The following is a 22,776-nucleotide window of genomic DNA, read 5'->3' on the forward strand; positions in this document are numbered from 1 at the left end:
GTCACTGTCACGGTTTCAAATGATGTCCATGATCCTGTGCCCTGCTGCTGCAAGGGAGTAAAAAAATCTCAAAATCCTGCTCTGTGGACTTAGGTGGTCTCAGGAGGTTTTCAGCTTGCTTGCTTGTTTACTTTTTCCTAGAAAAGCTTAAAAAACATGTCAGGAAAAGTTCCAGAGCTCAAAAATGAGAGAGTAAAGATCAGAAAAACAAATTCTACTCAGTAGTTTCACTGGGTTCCTGGATCTGGGCTTGATTCGTGTTCGAGGAGGGTAATGCTGAACACAAAGATGGTGCATACCCCCTGCAAACTCCTATGGAAACCGATACATCTGAGACCTTGGTTTACAAATGCAGCTGAAGAGAGTTTTAAATTAATATAAATATGAATATGACAAGATGTTCTCAGCTGTTACTCTCTCTGTTCCTCCTCATCCTAGTTCCTTCTCCCCCTAGAAGACGTAAAACGGATCATGATCCCTCACGGGGTGGAAAACAACCCCTCCAATACTCACTCAGGTTTAATTCAAGCTTCTCAGCTTTTCAGTGACTTGGCTTACACACAAGCACATCACTACAGCTGCAATGCCTCTACAAATGATGTCCTTGCATTGCTCACCAGAGACTGAGTTGCCCAAAGAGCTGTCACCTCCAACAGAGGCTAACCCACAAGACTCACCTTCACCACTGAGTGCCAGATACAAAAAGCAGAAGCCCCTCTGCACCTTTACTTTTGAAAATTGTTAAGGAGGAGGCCTGAGTTTCAACTGAAAAGGAAAAAAAATAGTAACAAGCAAAAAGACACAAACGTACAAGTAAGTCCCCAAAGAGCAACAGCTTCCTGTCATGCTCTGGAGAGATGGAGATATATATGGAAATATATTTAATTTTGGAAATCAAATAATTGGATCAAGCTGCTTGTTAAGCAGTTCCAGCTGTACAAACGCTTCCAGTCAATTCCTCTGTGACCACTTTGGATATACAAGAGCCACGAAGACTGATTCTTGTAAGAGTTTAACAAATAACGATGCTGGCCTTAGGTGTTTCAGGGCCCAGAGGAACAAGCAGAGCAGTGCCTGTCCTCGGGGAGGTTCAAGATCAGGCCGCTGGTCCCTCAGCTCTTTGATGGCTGCAGTTCACACGCTCTGCATCTTCAGGTTTTGCAAGAGGATGAGCTTGTAAAAACAAGCAGGCAAACGCAACCGTCCCCAGGGTAACTCATATGAAGGCTCTTTTTTTTTTCCCTTAAAGGGGCATAAAACTTCTGGACCATCTCGCTTCTTCTTAAAGTCTGCTTTCCTATCTGTGGTAGGTCTAATGCTGAAAGACCAGGTGTTTCTGGGTATCATCCAAAGGCTCTTTCTGCTTCTGTCTTTCACCTGGTCAGCTCCCCAGCGAAGACGCATCGAACACAACGGATTCAGAGCGATTTGGCTGTCCATCCCCGTTTTCCCGGGTCGTGGCATCGTACGTGCAGGGCATCGTTCACGTGAGGCTTTCGGGAAAGGTTTCCCACGCGCCTTGCTCTGTCTGCCTCGAGGCAAACGCGATGGTTCCCAGGACCGCTGGATCCTGCTGCGCCATCCTATCTCTGCAGGGCACAGAGGGTTTCCTCCCTGAATCGCTGAAGATAACGTTTGGCCATGTCTATAGGGATGTGCATGTTATTAATGTCACGAGGAGGTTTTCACAGGTTGCTTTAAACTCACCTTGGATGCAGCCTCTTCCTCACACTCGGGAGTACGGCCGGGATGCAACCTCTAAATAAAAAGCCACCAGCTTTTTGAAAACCTAATCATAATTGGGTTAATACAGCAGGTCGGGGATACGATCTGTGCGGCCAAGGGCGGTGAGACGGGGTACCGCTCACCCCAGACCACGCGGGATTTGTCACAGCGCCGGAGGAGAGGGACGGGCACAGCGGCCCCGCGGTATCGAGAGCGGGACAGCAGGATGGGAACGGCCCGGCTGCCCCCCAAGCCTCCTCGATGTGGGGCTGAGCTGGGACCAGGCTGCCTCCACATGCTGGGTCTCCAGAGGGCTGTCAGTGGGGCTGGGGTGGTTTGGGGGGGGGGGGTCTGTGGGGTGACAGGTGTTGTGGGGTGCCTGGGAGACACCAGGGGGCAGGGATCCTCCAGCCTCGTGCCCCACGGCACCAGCCACCCCCGGCAGCCCCCAGACCCACGGTGTCCCGCGGCAATCCCCCACCTCTGGCATCCCCTCTGCTCCATGCCAGCCCCACAGAGCCCCTCCAGCAGCCCCCACTCTCACAGCCCCCCCCCCCCCCCAAGGCCCCTGGCAGCCCCATGGCAGCCCCATGGCAGCCCCATGGCAGCCCCACGGCGCCCCCCAGCGGCGGCGCAGGCGCAGGCGCGCCCGGCCCCGCCCCCCCATGACTCAGCACCCGCCGCAATGCGGCGAGCGCCCCCGCCCCACCCTCCCCGCGGTGACGTCACTCCCCTCCTCCCGCCTCCTCGGCTCGGGACTCCGCGGGCGGCCGGACGTGCCCCACCTCGCCCCTCCCTTCCCGAAAGGCTGTGAAGCGGAGCCAGCGGACGTCACCGGCCGCGCGCTCCGTTGGGAGGCGCTGATTGGACGGGCTCCCCCGCGGCATGCTGGGAGCTGTGGTTTTCGGGCCGGTCGGTCGTGCCCGGCCGGGAGTGGGCGATAAAAGGCGAAAGGGGCGGGGCGAACCCTCGGTCAATAAGAGCGAGGGGCGGGGCGCAGCGCGGCAGAAGCCGGCCGGTGTCGAGGTTTAGTGCGTGCGGCGCGGCCGTCTGCGTGGTAAGCGGGTCACGTGGAGGGGGGGGGGGGAGCGAGACCCCCTAGGGGTCAGGTGACCTCGGGGGGGGGGGCAATCCGCGGGAGGTCACGTGGGAAGGAGGGGGGGGTGCCTTGGGGACATGCGGGGCAGGGACACGCCGTGCGTTGGCGACCCGCCGCGGCCCCCGGGGGCTGGTCGGGGGTGGGGAACCCACTCGGGGCCGTGCCCACGCGGCCGGGGTCTCCCCGCTGCCTGGGAAGCGCCGCGGGCGGCTGCCTGCTGAGAGGGGCGTGCGCAAAGCGCTGCCCCGAGGGGGAGCAGGCCGCGCTCGCAGCTCGTTTTGGGTGCGCGTTAACCAACCGCCGCTTAAATTCCAGTTAGCAGCTTGCTTGGAGAGCGTGGCGTACGCATTCGCGAGGCCACGATGTGTTTTATGGCTTGCGCTGATGCAGAACTGGAAAAGGAGCAGAGGTCTTTCTAGCGGAAAGCGCCACGAAGCTGCTGAGCTAATTGCGCTAACGCCAGTAGTCGCTCCCTGAAGAATGATACTTGTGCAAGAGACTGAAGGAGACTGAAGGACGAACAGGTCTTGGTGTAATCTGTGACAGGGCCCGTGTTAGAACCAGGTTTCTTGAAGAGTTTTGGTCGGTATTTTCACAGGTTAGGTGATTGCTGCGTGCGTAGAGCACTCATCCTTGTGATGCTGAACGTGTCTCTACACCGATTAGTCTGTCGAGGCCTTAAAGGCTTGCTCTGATTCCCCAGTAATTGCTGTTTTGCGCTCTGCTGTCCCGCAGGCGTTTGAAATGATGTTGAAGCGCTGAACGAAGCGGGATAAGCTGTAGTAGTGACTGAATAGCTGCCAAATGCAGCACTGACCTTCCAGAGCGGTTTTTGCTTTCCCTCCAAAGTGCTTCACTTGCTGTCCTTGGCGCAGAGTGAAAGGGGAGAAATGAACTTGCCTGAGGTCAGAGCAGCTATTAAGGAAGAGCCTGTAAAAAGCAAAAGGGTATGACGGCGGCTGAAAGGAAACACAGCCAGTGACTTAGGCTTTCAGTGGCCTGAGCTGCCTGTGAGTTTGTGTGGGAACGCTGGGATTTGTAACAGCATAAAAAGGCATGGCAGAAACTTGTTACTTCACTGCTTTTTTGGGGGCTGTCTGTAGCTGTTCTAGTATGAAACAATCTTGCTTCCCAAGATTTAACTTGAATTAAACTGTCTGTATGTAGCCCATCAGCTGAATTTAAGCGTTGCTAGCTCTTGTGTTTGCACTTGACTACATGCAGCTTAGTTACCTGTGGAATTTGCAAGAGATTTTCTTTTTTTATTTTATTTTCTTTTTTCTTTCTTTTTTTTAAGAGACAATCTCTTAACTTGATATTTCTGAAATCTGAAGAAAGTTTCTTTCTCTCTGCAGCCACCATCATGTCATCCGGTCAGGAATCTGTTTTTTCTGAGTATGAGACTGAAACCAGCCAAACGTCGAAGCTGTTAAGAAAATTTAAAGAGACACCATTCGTACCCATTGGTATGTTTAAATATGATGAAAAATGGTTACGTAGTTGTTTTCTTTTTTTTCCTGTTCTCATGAGTAATCAATACGGTAAACACAGTCACATACTGTAAGCAGGAAATTACTTTGAAATGACTTCCTCATCCAGGCTTGTTCTCTGGTGACAGCAATATAGCATCTACCTGAAATGGTATTCTGCCAGAAACTGCCCTGTTTTCTTAAATAGAAAACGCATAACCTACAATAAAAAAAAATAAATAAAATTTTAGGGCAGTGACAGATCCTACATGTAATGAGGAGTGTATCTTGCCTGTTTTAGAGTGTGGATACTGGGAACTGTGTGATCACCAGGAAGTATCTTTCAAGCTAACAAAATACAAAAGTGTCTGAAATTCAGTCTGCATGGAGATTTGACCTTTCTCTGCTGCTTTTAGTCTGAAATGCATTTTCTTATTAGGCTTTGGGGTAACCCAACTTGAGGAGGTGGCTAAAGTTCTTCTCTGCTGAGAGCTTAAAAAAGCCCAATTAGCCTCCAGGGAGAGGTCAGCTGTATATGCCCTGAGAAATTCTCTCTGGTCAGGAGCTGCCTCTTGTCTGTGCAACCTGTGGGAGGTAGGTTTCGATTTATAGCTGCCTTAAATGGAGAGCAGACAGGTCCGGCTGGTGAAATAATCTAAGCTTCTGCCAGTATATGTCACCGGTTTCTGTTGCCACAGGACTTTGCTCCCTAGATCATACTATGGACTTCTTGCATGAGTTCAAATTCTCTAAAATTAGCAAAACTTACTTTAAACCTATGTCAGCACGAGTTATACAGGTCCCAAAAGTCTACTTTTTTAAAAAGATTTTACAGCTTCTCAAGTGGAACTGGTAGTAATCCTGTTCAGGGAACCAAGTTGTTCTAGCCCTCGGCGGTAAAATATACGCAGCAGTAAAAACTTGGCAGACTTCTTTGAATTACATAAATAATCATCCTATATATGGAATAAAGTAGCTGGAGTTGGGGAATTTTGTGCGCTGCAGTTCTGTATTCTGTGAGAGCATTGACATATATAGGCTGGAGTTTGCACAACCTGGGCTGTGTTGGTCTCTTTGGTCTGTAGAAATGAAAGGTATTCTCTGTGAAAGAGATTTTCCTGAACCTCTCTCCTAGCAGCACAGGGCAGATAATATATGACTTGTCCTGTTTCAGTGGAGGCAGGTCAAATGTGACAACACCCAAAACAGCGACTTTGCCAAATGGGTGAATACCTCAAGGTGCTGAAGGTCAGAGCTGAAGCTCAGAGAAGTTAAGAACTTTAAGATGTGAGCTTTCTCTTCAGAGAAAGAGGGTGCAAATTGTGCTTTCTGAAAAAGCTCAAACTCTGATACCTTGAGGATGTCCCACGATTTATTGTTTTTTCATTCTGACATGGTTCCTTAATGGAAATTTGTCGTTGTTCTCCGCACTGACTTGTGCGTTAAATGAAGCTAGAGTGAAAACAGTAGAAAAGCCAGGGGATTTGCCCTCTACACAGACACAGTGATTAGGCAAAAACTTGCTTATTTCCAAGATTTCATACTTAAGTCGATCACTTTTCGTAACAGGGTGACTTTGTCATTTACTCATAAGGATGCCTTCTTTGCTTTACAGGAATGGCTGGCTTTGCTGCGGTGGTGGGCTACGGGCTATACAAACTAAAGCACAGGGGTGACATGAAAATGTCGCTTCACCTGATTCACATGCGAGTGGCAGCCCAAGGCTTCGTAGTGGGAGCAATAACATGTGGTATGTACAACATGGGAGCTTGCTTTTCAGCACTAGCAAACTGAATCTTGGATAAGCTCTCAAACCTCTGTTTTGGCGGATAACACCAGTGTGCATGAAATACCCTGCATGCTTCCACCACAAGGGTATTATATTTAAACATGTTTACATTTGATGCCATTTATGAATGCTTACTTAGTTTTTGGCTGATTATTTGCTCAGCCTTTCTAGAGTAACATGGCATTTAAGAACGCACGTCCCAATATTAAACTGCACTCAGAGTACAAATTTTGACTGCTTGTAGATATGGAGAGTATGTGAAGTTCTTAATCTCCTCGAACATTTAAAAAGATATATAAAGTATAATTTTATTTGGAATAGGAAAGGTGGGTAAATCAGAGTCATAGGTATTAGTAGCAGAAAAAAAATGAATACTAGTGAGACCAATGCACAAACCTTGCAGTGATTTTGTTTCAAAGATAATACTCTTCTGCAATCTTGTAAATGGTTTGTGCTGAAAGAAATACTTTGAAATGGGAGGGAATTTAAATGAAGGCTACTCTTGTCCGAAGTTAAAATATTGAAATTAGAGGCAAAAAGGAAAATAATAAAAAAACCTATCTACTGTTAATATTTTTTCCATTGCAAATGGAAAAATTGCTGTTTCTAAGTTTATTGCTTTGGAAAGCAGCTTGTGTAGACAGTGGTATTTTCAGGACTAGAATTGTGTTCTTGAACACTTTCAGTGCATCCCAGGTCTCATCTGCGTACTTCTGCAGCGTATGTGTGTAAACTGTATCTTATGAAACACCTTGCCTATATGTATTCCCAGAAGGTACAACAGAAAAGCTTGTCTTTGACAGCAAAGCAAACTGGAGTTTACTGGTGATCTGCATACTGCTAGAATAGGAAAAAATCCTTTGTAGAGAAGGTATCTTTTAGTTTTCTTCCTGGCTATTAAAAATAGAGACAGCAGAATAGGAAAAGAATTTTTAACTTCTGTTGCCCAGAATCTCACTTCTTGCTGATTAGCTGTGTTGGATTTTCTTAACTCAGCATTTTATATTTAAAATAAGATTTCTAATTGTGCTTGTATTTCTGTCTTCTAGGTGTGCTGTATTCTATGTTGCAGGAATATGTGGTAAAACCCAAGGAGTAGTGGGAAGATGATTGAAAACTGTCCTGGTGGTGGCCTGTGTATTGCAGCTATAAACCTCACATCGAGGGGTTCTTGGAGGAAGAAGAAAAAGAAGAAAAAAGAAAAAAAAAGAAAAAAAAAGACTTAGGGCAATTCTCTAATACTATTTTTTTTGTTTGGTTGGTTTTTCTTTTCTATCTTGAGTATGGTACCCTTTTTTCAGTCTGTCAGCCCCAATGATTACACATGAGGGTAGTGGATATCAGGGACTGATTCTTTCTGATTGAGGCTGCCCTGTCCCAGTTCTTAGGGGTTTCAGTAGAGTATGATCGCTTTATCTTCTCCTTGAGTGTTAACTCCTTCATAAAATTGGTGACTTCCTTTGCTGCCATTGCCCAGAATGACAAAGTCTGAATTATTTTCTCCTGAGCTTCAGCCAGGACATAGAGAATCCATGTCTACAAGACATGCTGTGGATGTTTTACTGTCATTTTCTATCCTGTTTATTTGTCAGTCCTCCAGCTTTGTAATTTAGAAGCTTCCAGTAGCAGTAAATGAGTTATAAAATTTCAAAAGATCTATAAACATCTATTTTTTTTTTTATTTAAGATGTGAGATAAGTATTTGGTAAGTTGCAGCTATTTAAATATTGTATTTATTCATTGTTAATGACTCGAGGCACAGACTCCCTATTTTTATTAGATTATAAATCTTGAGATTCTTGGATTGCTAAATCTATTTTCAGTGTTTTTCTGAGTAACATTTAAAGGTAATGTCTAAAATACATGTTGTGAAAACTAAATCTTGATCTGGTGTTTTAATTTTTTTTAAATATAGGTGCTAGCTCTTGATTTTGCAGTGTGTTTATCCATGGAAATGTTAAAACGCTTAAATCTGAAAAGTCCCCATCCTCCTGGGTGAGATGTAAGACACTTTCTGTAAATTTCCGGTGTTAAATTACATGGGAACCCCTTGTATTTCAACCGTCAGTCACAAGAATAAATGCAATAAGGTGAATTTTTAAGAACTTTCTTCTTTTTCGTCTTTTCTCTGATCTGCTTGTGCTTCACAGTGGTGGGATGGCATTTCTGTGCAATAAACATGGTGAGGTGGGTATGTATGTGTGGCACCTCCGTGAAGCAAGTGAGATAACCCATGTTTGGCTACAGATCTGTATTTTTTTTTTCTTTTTTGAGGCTCTCCCTGCGTGCAGTCTCTGGTGGAAGGATGTGATGAGCTGCAAATAAATAAATAGCTGAATAAAAAGCCGGCGAGAGGGGGAAATGGAGGGAAAGGCCTCTGCAAAGGGAAGGTGGGCGTTAAGCTGCGCTCCATCCTCACAATAGTCCTGGAGCCCTCAGAGTGGGTGCGAGGAAATAGCGCCGCCATCCCACATCGCGACCTTTTTCCCATGACTGCCCTCTTCCTTTCCCTTCCTTTTCCGCCATCGAGCAGGGAGAAGAACGCACCCCGGGCTGCTGATTGCCCTTCCCTCCCCACTAAGGCAAGGGAAGGAAATAAACCCAGCGCGGCGCGGTCGCCTCAGCGCGGGTGTCATGGCGGCGGCGCTGAGGCGACGGCCGCGCGCCCCGCCCCGCCCCTCTTAGCCCCGCCCCGCCCCGCCCCCCGGCGGTGGCGTCACGCGCGGCCGTTGCCCTGCCCGTTGCTATGGGAACCGCGCGCGAGGCGGCGGGGGCGGCCGTTGCGGTAGGGCCCGGCGGAGCCTGGAGTGGGGGGAGGAGAAAGGGGTAGGAAAGCCCCAAATTAAAAACTTTTTTTTTTTTTTTTTTGCGGGGGGGGGGGGAAGACCGAAAGGAGCACTGAGCAAGCAGAGGTGGTTCTTTTTGCGTTTATCCCAGATTAAACTAAAAGTAAGGGGAGTCCCACCTTTCCTTGACGCGTCCTGGGTCCCCTGCGTGCTTTCGGCCCGGTATGATGTTTCCGCGTTTGCTTGGATGTCGCGCTGACTTGCAGTTCCTAAAGATGTTTAATTAGAGCTGTTTAAAAAAGCATTTTAAAACATCACTGCTGGCGACGGCAGCCTTTCGAGGCCTGAAGACCGTGTTTGAAGACCGTTGATGGACAAAGACGTTTAAAGCAAGGTGGTGGGGCTGAAGAAGGCAGTGTCTGGAGGAGACCGAGCAGAGGAGGCTGAGGAGAAGAGGCCCTATTGGTCAAGGGTGTTTGGAAAGTGATGCTGATTACTGCTGCTTTCACTTTTCTTCCTCTTACACTTTTAGCAAACAATGGAGTTGGATGTGAAAGCGAATGAGTATTTTAGAAGCCAGTTTAAGGCCCTTCAGGAACACCAGCAAAGGAGGCTGCAAAATCTGATGCAGAAAAGGAAGAAGGAAAACAGCCAGAAGGGTGGTAGTGGCAACGCAGAGGAGACTTTTGGCAGCCCGAATGACCTAAATCTATTTGAAACCGGACAGTCTGAAAATGACAATGTCAGCAAAAGGTAAACGTGTAGTGGCAGTGTTCCTTCAGGAAATAAATGTGTTTTGCATCTGATCTTGGGAAACTCACATTAAGTTGATAGAACACTCTGTCGTCATACACTGGGCTTTCATTGTCATAAGAAAAGTCTCACGGTCCTTAATATATTTATCCTCAGAGCATTGCAATGTGCTCTTCATCGTGAGTGTTTTACTAGTGGAGCCCTGAAAGACAGGGAGTCTAAGGGAAACGTGCTAGGGGCAGTTAGGTGCCATCTGAACAAGTCCCATTGCTCAGGATCACTAACGTCTGCTGAACCCTGCCTTTGCAAACAGTTTCCCGACAGGGATAAGTTTCCTTTGGCAGGTGTGCTCAACGCATCACACAGCTAACGGGTGTGAGCTGAATCCCTGCAGCCCAGGAAAGTGTTCCCCTGACCGTCTTTGCGACGTAACCTGATTTAGTAGGTCAAAAGACAACCAGCTATGTAGGAGCGTCTCATAGATAGGGTTGCCTGCTGGTTAAGATATTTAGCAGGGTTATACAAGGTAAGATTTTAAATTTCTCTGGGGACAGAGGTTTGGATCTCCTCTCTGCTGCCCGGAGTATCTTAACTATGAGAACAGTGGGTATTCTGGAGTGGATCTCTCTTAATCTCACTTTTGGAGCTGTGAGCATAATTCAACTTCCTGGAGCAGAGATTTGAATCCACATCTCAGATCATTCATCAGTCTCTCTCTCTAACCCAACTAATAAGTATGTATACAAACTAGAACAGGTCTGAAGTTGAAGACATCACAAGGGTGTCTGCAGTTATTATAGTGTTGGGCAGTGTTTGCCCCTTTTTAGCAGTGAAGAGCTGGCTTAAGAAATTCCTGGTTCTGCTTCCCGTTCTATCCCTTCCCAGTGGTGCAGATACAGCTATAGCAGGACGGTGCTGGAAACCAGATGCACTTTCTGAAGCAAGGGTATTTTTAGCTCAATTTCAGTGATTTGGTTTACAACTTTAGCCCCATAGACTGTCTTATTGCTAGCACAATGGGGTGGTGATCTATGATACAGGAGCTGGCATTTCTACCAAAAACAGCAGGAAGGAATAGGTAAAAAAGCCATGAGCTGGAAAAACAGAATGAGGAAGGGCACCTCTATCAAGGCTTATCATTATAGGGCCTAAACACTGATCTTCCCTCTGTGTTACTAGAGGCAACTCCCTGCTTGGCTCATTTCTGAAGATTGCTTCCTTAAATGATTAATAGTCCCCGTGCACTGTGAGGAAAAGCTGAGCGTGTGAGCTGCAGCAGCGCTTCTGCAATGAGGCAGGTAATCCAGGAGTTAATCACTGCAGCATTCAGGTTCCTCTGGGTATCGGGTGCTTATCCCACAAAAGAAGCCTGTGTGGAAGCAGCACTAAATTTCTAGAGGGAAACTAATGCTTTTGCCCTTGCACTGTGCTTTCTCTTCATGCACAGGTCCCCCACTATAGCTGATTTGCCAATGCGTGCTCAGACCTCTACCAGCTGTCCTGTTCCCTTAAACATTCTTTCTGATAGTAGGTATGGAGATCTCTATGGAGATCTGAGTTTGTTTTGTTGTTTTTTTTAATGGAAAGAGAGGCTGATGCCCATATGAGATATGTGGATTTGCCTGGTGAAAGAGGGGCTTCAGTGCTCACACAGCACCTGTTGATGCAGAGTGCATGCTGCGAGGTGCAGAATACAGGAGAGTTGCAGCAGTTCTGAGAGTGCTTCTCTCCCTGTTAGCAGTTTGGTAGTTTAGATCTGAGTAATTCAAGAGCTATTGCCTTAATTTTCAGTGGGATTTACTTTTACTTTGTAAAAAAAAGTCCCCATTTGATATGGCGGGAGTAAGAGATTGCCGATTCATCTGGATCATCCTTTGCCTGTGGCATCCTTTGCCTACTTGTGAAATACTTGCATTCTGCAAAAGTGTGGTATTGAGTGTCTCAAATCCAAGCAGACTCAACTGCTTCTGGAAGGGATTCACTGTTATGTTCTGATACTATTTTTACAGTATTCCCATGACAACAAGTTAGAAACTTGTTCCAGAATAACAGGACTCCATATGGTTTGCAGTGGCAGTGATTTCAGCATGTCAGATTTGTTTATAAAAGCACTTTGAAAACATTCTCCTCTCAGAAGTCTCCCTTCTTCTGAGCTTTGGGAGTTCATTTTTCCTTTCTTCCATTCTGACTCTCAAACTTTGTTTAGGCAAATGGTTAGCTGACCTTTGTGTCCTTTTTTCTTTCTGTAACTTTATTCTTCCTGGTTGTTTGGTGTACCTCAAGATTAAATGATTCTCCCTATCACATGGAGAATCTTTGGAAGAGCTGGGAAAGGTGCTTGAATGAATTTCAGTCATAGACCTTGCTCACAGGTTTCTCCTGGCTTTATTTCCTTCAACAAGAGAGAGAGCTTTTTACAGCCTGTTTCTCTTGGCTAGCTTTCTGTAGCTGGTTCCACCCAAGTGGCCCAGCTATCTCCTTTATGCCTTTGTAACATGTAAAGTAACATGATACGATGTGATGGAGAGGAGACTCCAGCTGTAGGCAGTTAGGATTTTCATCTATCCAAATAAAAGTAATGTTCATCAAGTTTTTTAAGCCAGCTCTGAAGAAGACATCACTGATCAGATGTGTTAAGCACCTACTTAAAACTTTTTTTTTGTTAATTCCGTAACTATTGAAAATGATTTTATGCATGTGATTTTGTCCTAATTAGATTTGAATGGTTTTGTTGCCTGCTTCTATGAGTGTTACATGGGGGAGTAACTTAATTTTCTTTTCCCTGCCCAGATTGCTGCTTTCTTTGGTTGTCTTCTTTGTAAACATCTGCCTTTGATCTCCCTTTGATTTGCAGCTTTGAAGCAGAAATGCATTGCTTAATTATGGATTGTGAAGTGTCTTGTAAACTCAGTGTGCTAGCTGTTTTTTCTGGCAGTGCTTTTAAGGGGTCATTTATTCCAACAGCCGCATACAGAGTGTGCATTTAAAAGCTAAAGTCCAGTTTGAGCAAAAAATTTTGCTCTTTGAATAGAAAAGATTTAGGTGTCTATTGAGACAGCTAACTTAGCTGGCTGTCGGTGTGTTTATACCCACAGGTATATACTGTCACAACTCTGCACTTCAGCCCAATCTCTGTGATTATCCAACCTATTTAATTCCTCCTTCTGTTGTAGGCTGGAGCAATCCAGCCTGTAGGCAAAGGGGATAGGATGCTATTCCGGATTAAGTCACCAAAATGTTATTTTGATATTCAGGCTCCCACTGCAGATAATGAAAATCCAGGGCTCAGCTCAGTTACCCACATATAGGTGGCCAGCGACATCTGCCATAGGGTATTAGGAGTATCTACATGGAAATGACAGAAGATCTGTATGTACCCTTCAGGAGCAGCTGGAGGCTGGACGGGCAGCTGAAATGGCTCTAGACACCTGTGTGTGGGTAACTGAGCCGAGTCCCTCATCAGTGCACTTAGTGGTGTTCAGAGGGCATTTCGGGTCACCCCCAAGTAGCAGCTGGCCTGTAGGCTGCACCAGTTGTTTCAACTATATCTTCTTTGCCTCTTGTGCATGTTTTGGCATGCTGCTTGCAGCAAGACACCCATGTCTTGATCTGGAGAGAGACGCCACCCAAAAACTCAGACAGGAGGAGACTGGCTCAAACTCAGGCTCTGCTCCTACAGGCAGAAGGGGTACTCCTGTCTTCATCCCACAGTGTCTATGCCATAGACATGTTTACCAGAGGCGGTATCAGCATGGCTTTTCTTAGCTTCTTGACCCCTCTCTGGGAATGGAGACAGGTTCATTTCCACTCTGAAATCCTGCTGTCTGGAAGAGTCTGGCTAAACTGTATCTCTAAAGTTGACTCCTATAAGTAGTTCTTGGGCTTGTCTCATTTACCCACCCATTGGGTGGCTAGTGCTCTCTGAGAGGCTCTTGACTCTCTGCTTGGGCCCCAGAAGTTTTCTCAAGGATTCCGAGTCATGACTGGTGGCCTCATGTAGATGGCTCAGATTTCCTGGGGCATCTCAAATAGAAATCTGTGTGTCAGCAACCAGATGGGGCCCTCACGCCTTAACTTCTAGATTTTTTTGTTTGGAGGAGTTGTCATGATGCATGATAAAGACTGCAAAGAGATTAAAAATACTCGTTCTCTGGATGTCTTAGAGAGATGAAACCCATAAATGTTACTAATTGTACTGAAGAATAGGAGAAGCAAGGCTGTTTCTTCCCTGTCAGAGGGCTTTCTGGTATTCATTGTTTCTAAACAAATTCCAAAAAGTAACATTAACAATACAAATTGATGTCAGCCCATCCTGGTGGGAATCCAAGAAAATCTGGTGAGGACACAGGAAATTGGTCTTTTGTGAATTGCCATGAAGCATTCATTTTTAAAGAAAGAATCTCAGTAGTAGCTTTTGTAGTTTAAACTTTATAGTGAGGATTTTATTCAGAGAGTTTAAGGCTAAACTTAGAAAAGGAATGGAAGCTTCTATTAGCTTTGGAAAGTACAGAAAGTAAAATTTGAATGTCACTGATACTGAAGAGGGAGTCTAGCTGTTTTCCTCTGTAGAACCAGATTAGTAAGAGTGACTGAGATGAGACTATTCAGTAACCTCGAGAGCTGTGAAAAGATACTTGTTCTGTGATGTTTCACCCCAGACAACACAAGGAAGTGCAGGGTTTCTGAAGAAGAAGCTGACTGAATAGATCAGATATCAGATCGTCAGCTTGTGATTTGAGCTGAAGTTCGAGATGTTCTGCTTAATTCAGTAAACTCATTCCTGGTGTGCTCCACTCGAGTTCTGTGTACATCCAGCACAGAGTCATTTCATTATTTTATTTCTGAAAGCATTTATTTGAAGCACACTACAGTGATATTTGCCATCATGTCTTATATTTTTCCAGGTTGCTTGAGGCTGAAAATGAGCAGCTGCAGGATCAGCTTCGAGAAGTTCGAGATGAGAATGGCAGACTGTACAAACTAGTGAGAGAGAAAGATTTTGAAATAAAGCAACTCCAGAAAAAAATACAGGAGGACAAACTGGCTCTATTAGGTAAACGCAATAACTATATTCACATTACATTAGTTCCAGTGTTTGCTTAATGCTGATGACAATAAAGCTGGGATAACGTACTCATAGTGAACTAAATAAAGCTTCTGCAGTGAAATATTCATGTGATATCTCCTTACCTGCTTTATACTAAAAAAGAATATTTCAGTCATGCTATGATTTCCGCCATTGCCACTCCCTGAATAAGCTTCTGAGAGGAGGAAGCAAATTCAGCGCTTTCCTCTGAGAAAGAATTGTCCTCTGAGATTTATTGTTGAGCTCGTACTAATTTGCCATAGTACTGAAATCATTTGAGTCTGAACTTTGAAAATACTCAGACACCTAAATAGTCATTTAGTCAACACTTAAGAGTTGCTGCCTAAACTTGCAAGAGCCTAAAGCTGATACTGTTTGACATTTGCAGATTTTTCTGAAGATTTATGTTTCCCTTTTGCAGGGGTCTTGTTGCTTTATTTGCAGTAGGAGTTCCTTGCGGTGATTTGATTTGACATGATAGCACTTACAGGTGGAATGGCACATACGCTTAAAAGATCTGTGTCTTATGCTTTTTTCAATATTTTTATTTTGCAAAATAAAAATACTGCTACTCCCCATCTTAGAAAGAGAGTTATTGGGAGGGCCAAAAGATGTCTGAGATTATCAGATAGGAGATGACCTAAGGCACAAAATATTATTACTGATAATTATAGGTTCCCTAAAAGAAATGCAGTGCTGCTTTGGGGTTCGCAGTGACCTGTGTTCCTCACAGGTCTTTTGTGAACTTGCTGTTACTGGCACAAAAGATGTGATGACTCATGGAAATCACATTTTAGAAAACTCTTTATTAATGCTGATGGGCAGCATTACAGCCTTCTCCGCTGTGCAGTGTTAAATTCCTTATTCAGGCCTCTTTTGTTGAAATGCCTCAATAGGACACGATTGCCCTATTTCAGCCAGGATGCTGGCTGAAAACAAAGTCTGTGTCCAGCTTTTAAAGTGACTTGTGTGTCCTCTGGAAACTGAGCTGTGTATTCTGCACCTTTTCCACTGGGTGCCACTGTTGTTCAGGACAGCAATGATGACTTGAGCTAGCAGAGAAGGGGAAATGACACTAATAGGTGAAACTAAATAACGCATATGTTATACCTTCATTCTGTGTAACTACCTGTAGTCTGCACTTAGGAGACATGATGAGCCATTTTCGGGTCAGGACCTGGAACCAGAAGTGCTGTTTTAGCATCTGTACCTGACTTGGGTGCAGGCCTGTGGCTCTATGCCTCTGTCTTCCCTATCTGAACTGTGGCGAAACCTCGCCCGCTTTTCAGGGGGATTAGAAGCTATAATTAAATGTGCGCAAGACCACCGCATGGAATCACCAGCCTGTTTTTTAGTGCTTACTGTGATCTTTAGTAGCCATTAATTATGAAAAGTAAGGCAAATAGCTTTTAGATGAGGAGGAAAACACATACCAAATAAAGGAGTAAGAACAGCGCAGACGCTTTAAAAAAATAATGAATTCATTAATTTCTTTGCAAAGCTTTTTGGTAGTCACATGCGGTGCTATTCTGTGCTCAGCTATACTCTGCATAACCTCTTTAGTGTCTCTAGGATTTTGTGGGACTCCACATCCTTTTAGAAATGATATGTTGTCCTTGAATCTCATTCCATTTTTTGAATACAGTCCTCACAGATGTCAGTGGAAAAATCATTACTTAGCAGTACTGAAGGATAGTGAAAGGGTTGAAGAGAATAGCAAGAGCCTAGTTCGATCTTCGTATGCACTTCCAAGGATCTGTTATTGTAAGCTGATATTAATTGTGAGTTAGAGGTTTCCTTGAACATTATATGCAATTATATTGATTGTACACTTTTATAAGAACTTTTCTTCACATATGTGATGTTATGAAAGCCAAGGGGCACACAAGCCGGTTCCGAGGACTACTTTATCTGTGACACTCATCAGACCTCCTCTGATGAGGAGTTGAATGAAGAGCCTGTTTAAAACAGCACAATAATGCAGGAAGACTCCATGCGTAATTGCAAGGAACGTATAAATAGGCACAACGAAATTTCCGAGACTTTATCTGTGACCTAACTAAAATAATATGTCTGAGCTTTTAAGACAGAGATCTAGAAAAGTTTCTGTTTCAGCAGTTCTTCCAGCAGTAAGCAGCCAGCACAAAGTAGCGCATTGTCTTTTTCACTAATGTGCTGCGAAAACCTGTTTGTAACAGTCCTTCACAGTGATAGGCAGAGAACACCTCTGCCCTTCCTGCCTAATAATGTTGCTACTACTGCTGTCATGACCTTCTGACATGCTGAAGTGTAAAATGTGGCTTTGCTAGCTGCAGTGCTGACTCAGTGCACTAAGCAATCCAGCCGGAGTCACTGATGCCTCTTTCTCCTTAGTTGTTCATCTAAGTGCATGGCACAGCTCTGGGACTAATGAATTAGACAGTAGAAGTATACTGTGTACTGGGCAGAGGACAAAAACATGCTCTCTTCTGAATCCTGCCTATAAGATATATTCTTTGCTTTTATGTGTACCTTTCAGGGACATCTGGTTTAACTGGGGATATTGCAGCTACTAAAATAGTTGAATTGGGCAAAAAGAATCGGGAGTTGACTGCTGAGACCGAGAGTGAAAAAGCCAAAGTGAAGCAACTGAGTAACAAAGTCAAAGAGCTGGAGAGAGAAGTGAGACATTTTTCTTGTTATCTTTTATAATGCTAAAATGTAGAAATTCAGCTTTTGGGGTGGAGAAGCTTCAGAAACTGAGTTTGATTTTTTTGTTGCCAGTCTTAACTAGCTTCTGCATCCATGCTTGCTTTGAAGTCTTGTCTTTTCTGTCCATACTAGGAGAGAGAGAGAGGTGTGTGCCCTTAGCTGTTCCACCTTTGCTGAAAGGAGGAACTAGGGAAGGATGGCAGTAAGTTGTAAAGAGCCGAAGTTTTATAAAATGCCAGTTAAGAAAGTTCACTTGGATCTGAAGCACAGAGGCTTTTCAGTATGGCAGTGATGTTTTTCTGAATTTTTTTGTGAGGAGGGGCAAATTTCATACCATTTTGTCTTACATCCTCCACCATATTAATCCCCGTCGTTAATTCATACTCTATTCTTCTAAGATTTATTCGTCTTTATAATGAGGTCTGTTTTTTGGCCTGAGTACTTAAGGAACCAAAACAGTAACAAACTGTATCACTTAAGATGGCAAAATTTTGCTAAGACATATTTATTTTCATGCTTTAGTACAGCTTTTTTATATAGGCTAACCTTCTGCAGGGCTGATTTTATTCAGGTGACTGCTGAAATGAAAACTAGATGCCCTGATGTCAATGTTTAATTTGGTCATTGGCTACGACTGTCCTTCCTTACACAATCCTGGTGAATTTTTATATCATTTTAATGTATTTTTCTGTGCTTTGCCCACTTAGAAGAGCTCATTTCAATATATCAGTAGCATTTATGGTGCTGACATACATTTTGACTCTGTCTTTTATAGTCATTTATTTTCATGAATCATGCGTCTATCTGAATTGTACCCCAGTTACCAGAAAGATAAGGAAGTGGTAGAAGTAGTGTTTGAGAACTCCTGCACAAATCCAGGATGTTCTTGTCAAGGAGGCGTTGTTGAATAGTTGACAGGCTCCCTAAGAAATGTTGTGTGTAGCTGAGGACCTACTGAAGGGCACAAGTAGGGGAGCTAGCTATGAATAATTTCAAGAAAAATCAACTTGATAATAATCTTCTAATGCAGAAATGTAATGATCAGTATTCAAACAGAAACTTAAAACAATATCAGATGTTGACAGGAAAAAAGGGGCCATAGTGATTTCAGGGAAGGAAATCATAGTCAAAGCAAATAGAATTTACAAGTAACAGTCATTGCTGGTCAGAGCAGAGATATAAATATTAGATGTCAGTCTGTTTTGTGGACACTAACACCATCAAAATCAAAAACAAATGAAGTAACCTGAAATAGCGATGAAAAATAATGTGAGCCCCACTGAAATCGTGCTCAGGCCAATGGTCTGTGTTTTCTCACAGCTCCGTTTGGGACAACTCTTGTCCAGACTAAGAGCTGCTGTCTTAAGTTTGTGGAATGTGCTTGTTCAGAGGAACGATAGAAGATCGTAGAGGGGGAAAAAGTAGAACTAAAGCAGTGTTTGACACAGAGAGGTTTCTGTACTGATATATCTGTGTTGAGTGACGCAGCAGAAGAATTATCACGGACAGAAACCAGCAAAGATTCACATCTCTTAAGTAACTATGTTAAGCTCAGCTAGATCACCTTCTAGAGGGGTACCCACCTTTCTCCATGGATTGTAGAAAGAACCAAGTCAACTGAAGTGCAATTCAGTTGCCTATATATAGACAAAAGAGTACCATCAGAGATGTCAATTCACCTCCCAAACATGCAGAGAAGGCTGTCATAGGACTTACAGGAGACTTGCAGTCTCCCGGTGCAGCAGCTGAAGGCCCACTGGGATACCTGAGGACACCTCGAAATGGACTAGAAACCTGCGTGTGGGCAACAAAACTGAGTCTGTAGTCCGTACATCCAGCTGACCTAGTGTAGTTGTCTACTGTAGAGTGAGTTGAAGGTTGGACCTTCCTGACTGTATTGACTTGACTTCACTGATTATGAATGGAGGCACCTACATTGAAAATGGAGAGCGTGTTAATTTGTGAGGTGAATCTCATCCTGTATCCCTGCTTCTAGATGACTTGAACTGAATGAAATGAATCTGCTGATGTGATCTTACAAATGCATCACAGTATGTTCTTTCTCTAGGGTGAAACACATTCTGTGTTATTTTATATATTTGTTAGTTTTTGCTTGTATTAAAACCGATAAATATTTAAATCATAAGTATTTTAACAGCGTGTTTCCACAAACAAAATGGAAGGTGTGGTCATTGAACAGTCACTTAGCAGAGGCTGGCATGTGTAAATGAAGTCTGCAAATGGATGTTTGCAGAAAGCATCATTCGAATGTGACCTGGCAGGTGCCACCAGTAGCTGAAACTTCTGACTCTCAGTCCATTGACTAAAAGTACTTATGAACTAGATATAAGGGGTAACCAAAGCAATGGTTTATCTGCAAAGCAGGAGTGATAACATTAGAGTTGGCTCTGAGTTGCATTCTCTGCTTCCCCGGATGTCTCTTTAAAGATGAAAACGTTCCTTAGAGCGTCCTTTTATTCAGGCAAATAATCAAAATTTTCTGCCCTCCTCAGAGTATGAAATCTCAGCCATTTAATGAAAAGCTTCCTAACCTTTCAGTCCTCAAATTCATTGCACTCCACTCCAGTAAAAAGTCTTTTCACCTCAACATAGTAATGATTTGCTGGGAGTATGTATATATCTGCCTTCCTATTCTGTAGCAAACAATAGGAGACATACTCTTCCTAGGTTGATAAATGCTACTTTAGAGTTATCCCAGCTAAAAAACCAGAACCTTAATGTCACTTACTAAATCTCAGCTACAGGGCATTAGGTAGTTATTCTTACCTTTAAATTCCGTTGATGAATAGAGTTATGGGCCTTTTTTTTAAATAGCTTGTGATTTTCTTGCAAATTGAGTAAGCTTGCATCCAGAATCCAGATCCCATGTCCTGATCTCCCCTGTGCTTAAATTGTATTTATAAATATAAATACCTATTCTATAAATCTAAGATGAGAAAATCCTCCAGAATTATCCATGCTTGGTAACTGATGCCATCTCAGCAAGTCAGAAAATTTTTCGCTGAAGTTCTTGCACAGCAAAATAACATAGCCTTCCTTGGGAAAGAGCTCACAAAAAATGATATACTTCCCTACTGATTGCATTTAAAAAACAAGGGGAAATGAAGTCTTTTTTGCTATTGTAAATAAACATTCAGAATCATCAAAATTGCTGTTGCGCTTTGTTTGTTAATTAACCTTCTTTGCAGATACTCTTTACTGTATGCGTACTATACTAATAGTGCATTTTTTTCTAGCTGCAGACAGCCATGGGAAAAATACATTCTCTTGGTGGTGGTGACTCAGGAATCAAACAATCTACTCTGAAGATGATAGAAGAAAACTTGGTATGAATTGTAATTTATAGAGAAGAAAGAAAAAGTGACAAGTGATACTGATTCGTTCCTATTGTGCAATCTCTTTCTTCATTATAAGATGAATCACTGTCATTATCCTTGTAACCAAATTGCTTTGTAACCAGATTGCTCTGTTTCTAAATCCTCTGTAGCACCCTCCTCCCCCCTCCCCCCCCAAAAAAAAAAGGAGGGGGGTATATTTGCAGCAGTCTGAAAAAAAAAAGATTCAGAGATTCTGATGGATCCATTCTTCCTCTCTCTTGACTGCGGCACCTTCCCATCATTCAAACAGGCTTGCAATGTATTGCAGCTTCAAGTTTTGGAAAATCAAGGCTGATCTGCTACTTCTCTTTGAAGCTCTGGAATCCAAAGGAGAGTTGAGTCTGTCTTTCTCGGGCACTTTATATTTACAAAAAAAGAGTGATCTTATTTCTTTTTTTTGAGGTGTCAGAGTGCTGAGTCTTTTCTCTTTTGTCAGCATCACCATCACCCAGTGAAGAGTTGCTAGACACTGCCCAGCTAGAAACTCTTTAAGACAGTATAGTGGTGGTAGTGACTATGAAAGCATGGCTGATTTAGAAGCTGAATTCAAGATCAGAAAGTATGACTCAGGCAAATCTAAGTCCTGTTACAAACTCTGCCATATACTGCCTTGGGAATGTAGAGCAACTTCTTTACATCTTTAACTCCTAAGTGTTTGCCAAAGTGTTTGAGGCTCCTTTGGAAACGGAGAGTATCATTCATGTCCACTTCTGTGCAGGGAGCGTGAGCAGTTTGCCAGGACCCGGAACACTGCTGTGAAAGTCTTGCAGTCGGCCCAAAGAACAAGAGATAATTCTGCCCTTCTGTGTTTTGAGAGGAGCTGCTTTTCAGTCTGAAACTTCCTTTACTGAGAGGTCTCTGTATCTCTCTGAACGCACATGCACTTTTCCATTCTCTATCCACCAGTCCTGGAGCCCTAGATTTCCTCACCACTGTACATTCATGTTTTTCTTTGTCACCTCAGTTTTTCACGGAGGATTTTATCCTTAACAAATTCATTCTTCTCTTCAAAGGCTGAAAGTCCAGAGGTGAAAGCATTGCAAGAAAAACTAACCACAGCTAACTTTAAAGTGATGGAGTATCGTAATCAGCTCCAATCCACAAAACAAGAACTGAAGATGACTCAAAAGGTACTGTTCCAAGATGCAATATGTGGTGGGATCATGTGCAAGCAGTGCACACTCTGTTAAATCCAGAGCAGGCTTATTTTCGTTTGGGCTTTCAAGTGGACTTGAATAGAGGAAAGAGAAGACATGAGAGTAGTGGTTGCTTTGAAAAAGTACACATATGGACACAACAGATTTCATGCTCTACAGTCATAACGGGATGAGTATTTGCATAATTTCTACTGCTATGATAAATACAAATTTTTCAAGTTCAGAAGTCCCAGTCAAGCAAAATAGGCTTGTCTTTGACTTGAAGCATAGATTCAACTCTTTCCTCTTTACCAAAACTTTAATTATGCATTTACTTTAAATGCAAGGTTCAGTCCCATTGAAGTCAATGGGATTTAAGACCATGCTTGAAGTAAAGCACATTTAAACAGTTAGTTTGAGTGACATCCAGGGTATTCTTTTCCTCTTTGATTCATGATGGATTTTAATGCATTATTCTGTACTGTGCTTCTTTTAGTTTCATCACTTTGCGTGAGACCTGCAATGCAGATCAGAGTAGGGAGTATGATCCTAAAAATAGAACTCTGCTGACCTTTTTATAAATGATTTAAATGCTCTTCATACTAACTTTAGCTCTCTTTAATGTGTCTCTTTCACAACTGTGCAAGAGACTGGCTCCCTGCCTGATTACAAAGATGTACATTAGTCAGTGTCTCTATTCTGTTCCTGTTTAGTTCTGGCTATGTATTCATGATATCAAAAAATAATGTCACGTATTTAAAACTGTTAGTAATACTTAGTAAACCTTGATGATGAATTTGAAACCCTCTTTTTACACAAGTAGTGCAGTTTGACACCTAGCTAT

General features: G+C 43.5%; 2 protein-coding genes across 8 annotated transcripts in view; both read left to right on the forward strand.

The window, feature by feature from the left end:
• The first annotated feature begins 2,684 nt into the window (after nt 1–2,684).
• On the forward strand, nt 2,685–8,187 carry HIGD1A (HIG1 hypoxia inducible domain family member 1A). Of its 3 annotated transcripts, XM_062568727.1 has the most exons (5): nt 2,727–2,782; nt 3,560–3,834; nt 4,180–4,290; nt 5,909–6,043; nt 7,132–8,187. In XM_062568727.1, the coding sequence occupies exons 3-5, from the start codon at nt 4,188–4,190 to the stop codon at nt 7,179–7,181; spliced, it is 288 nt and encodes a 95-aa protein (XP_062424711.1). In that variant the 5' UTR covers nt 2,727–2,782; nt 3,560–3,834; nt 4,180–4,187; the 3' UTR covers nt 7,182–8,187. The 3 variants fall into 3 exon arrangements, with proteins under 3 accessions (XP_062424710.1, XP_062424711.1, XP_062424712.1); XM_062568726.1 differs by lacking the exon at nt 3,560–3,834 and having other exon boundaries at nt 2,685–2,782; XM_062568728.1 differs by lacking the exons at nt 2,727–2,782; nt 3,560–3,834 and adding an exon at nt 3,144–3,348.
• A 48-nt stretch (nt 8,188–8,235) lies between these two features.
• The window catches only part of CCDC13 (coiled-coil domain containing 13), a 34,449-nt gene continuing 19,908 nt past the window's right edge, over nt 8,236–22,776 (forward strand). For 4 of the 5 annotated variants that reach the window (XM_062568724.1, XM_062568722.1, XM_062568721.1 and 1 more), the window contains exons 1-6: nt 8,277–8,472; nt 9,401–9,621; nt 14,526–14,674; nt 17,226–17,368; nt 20,656–20,745; nt 21,810–21,926. In XM_062568724.1, coding sequence (XP_062424708.1) covers nt 9,407–9,621; nt 14,526–14,674; nt 17,226–17,368; nt 20,656–20,745; nt 21,810–21,926 — 714 coding nt within the window. In that variant the 5' untranslated portion in view covers nt 8,277–8,472; nt 9,401–9,406. The other variant, XM_062568720.1, reaches the window with a different exon arrangement.

Source organism: Rhea pennata, chromosome 2 (genome assembly GCF_028389875.1).
Source record: "Rhea pennata isolate bPtePen1 chromosome 2, bPtePen1.pri, whole genome shotgun sequence".
Classification (NCBI taxonomy): domain Eukaryota; kingdom Metazoa; phylum Chordata; class Aves; order Rheiformes; family Rheidae; genus Rhea; species Rhea pennata.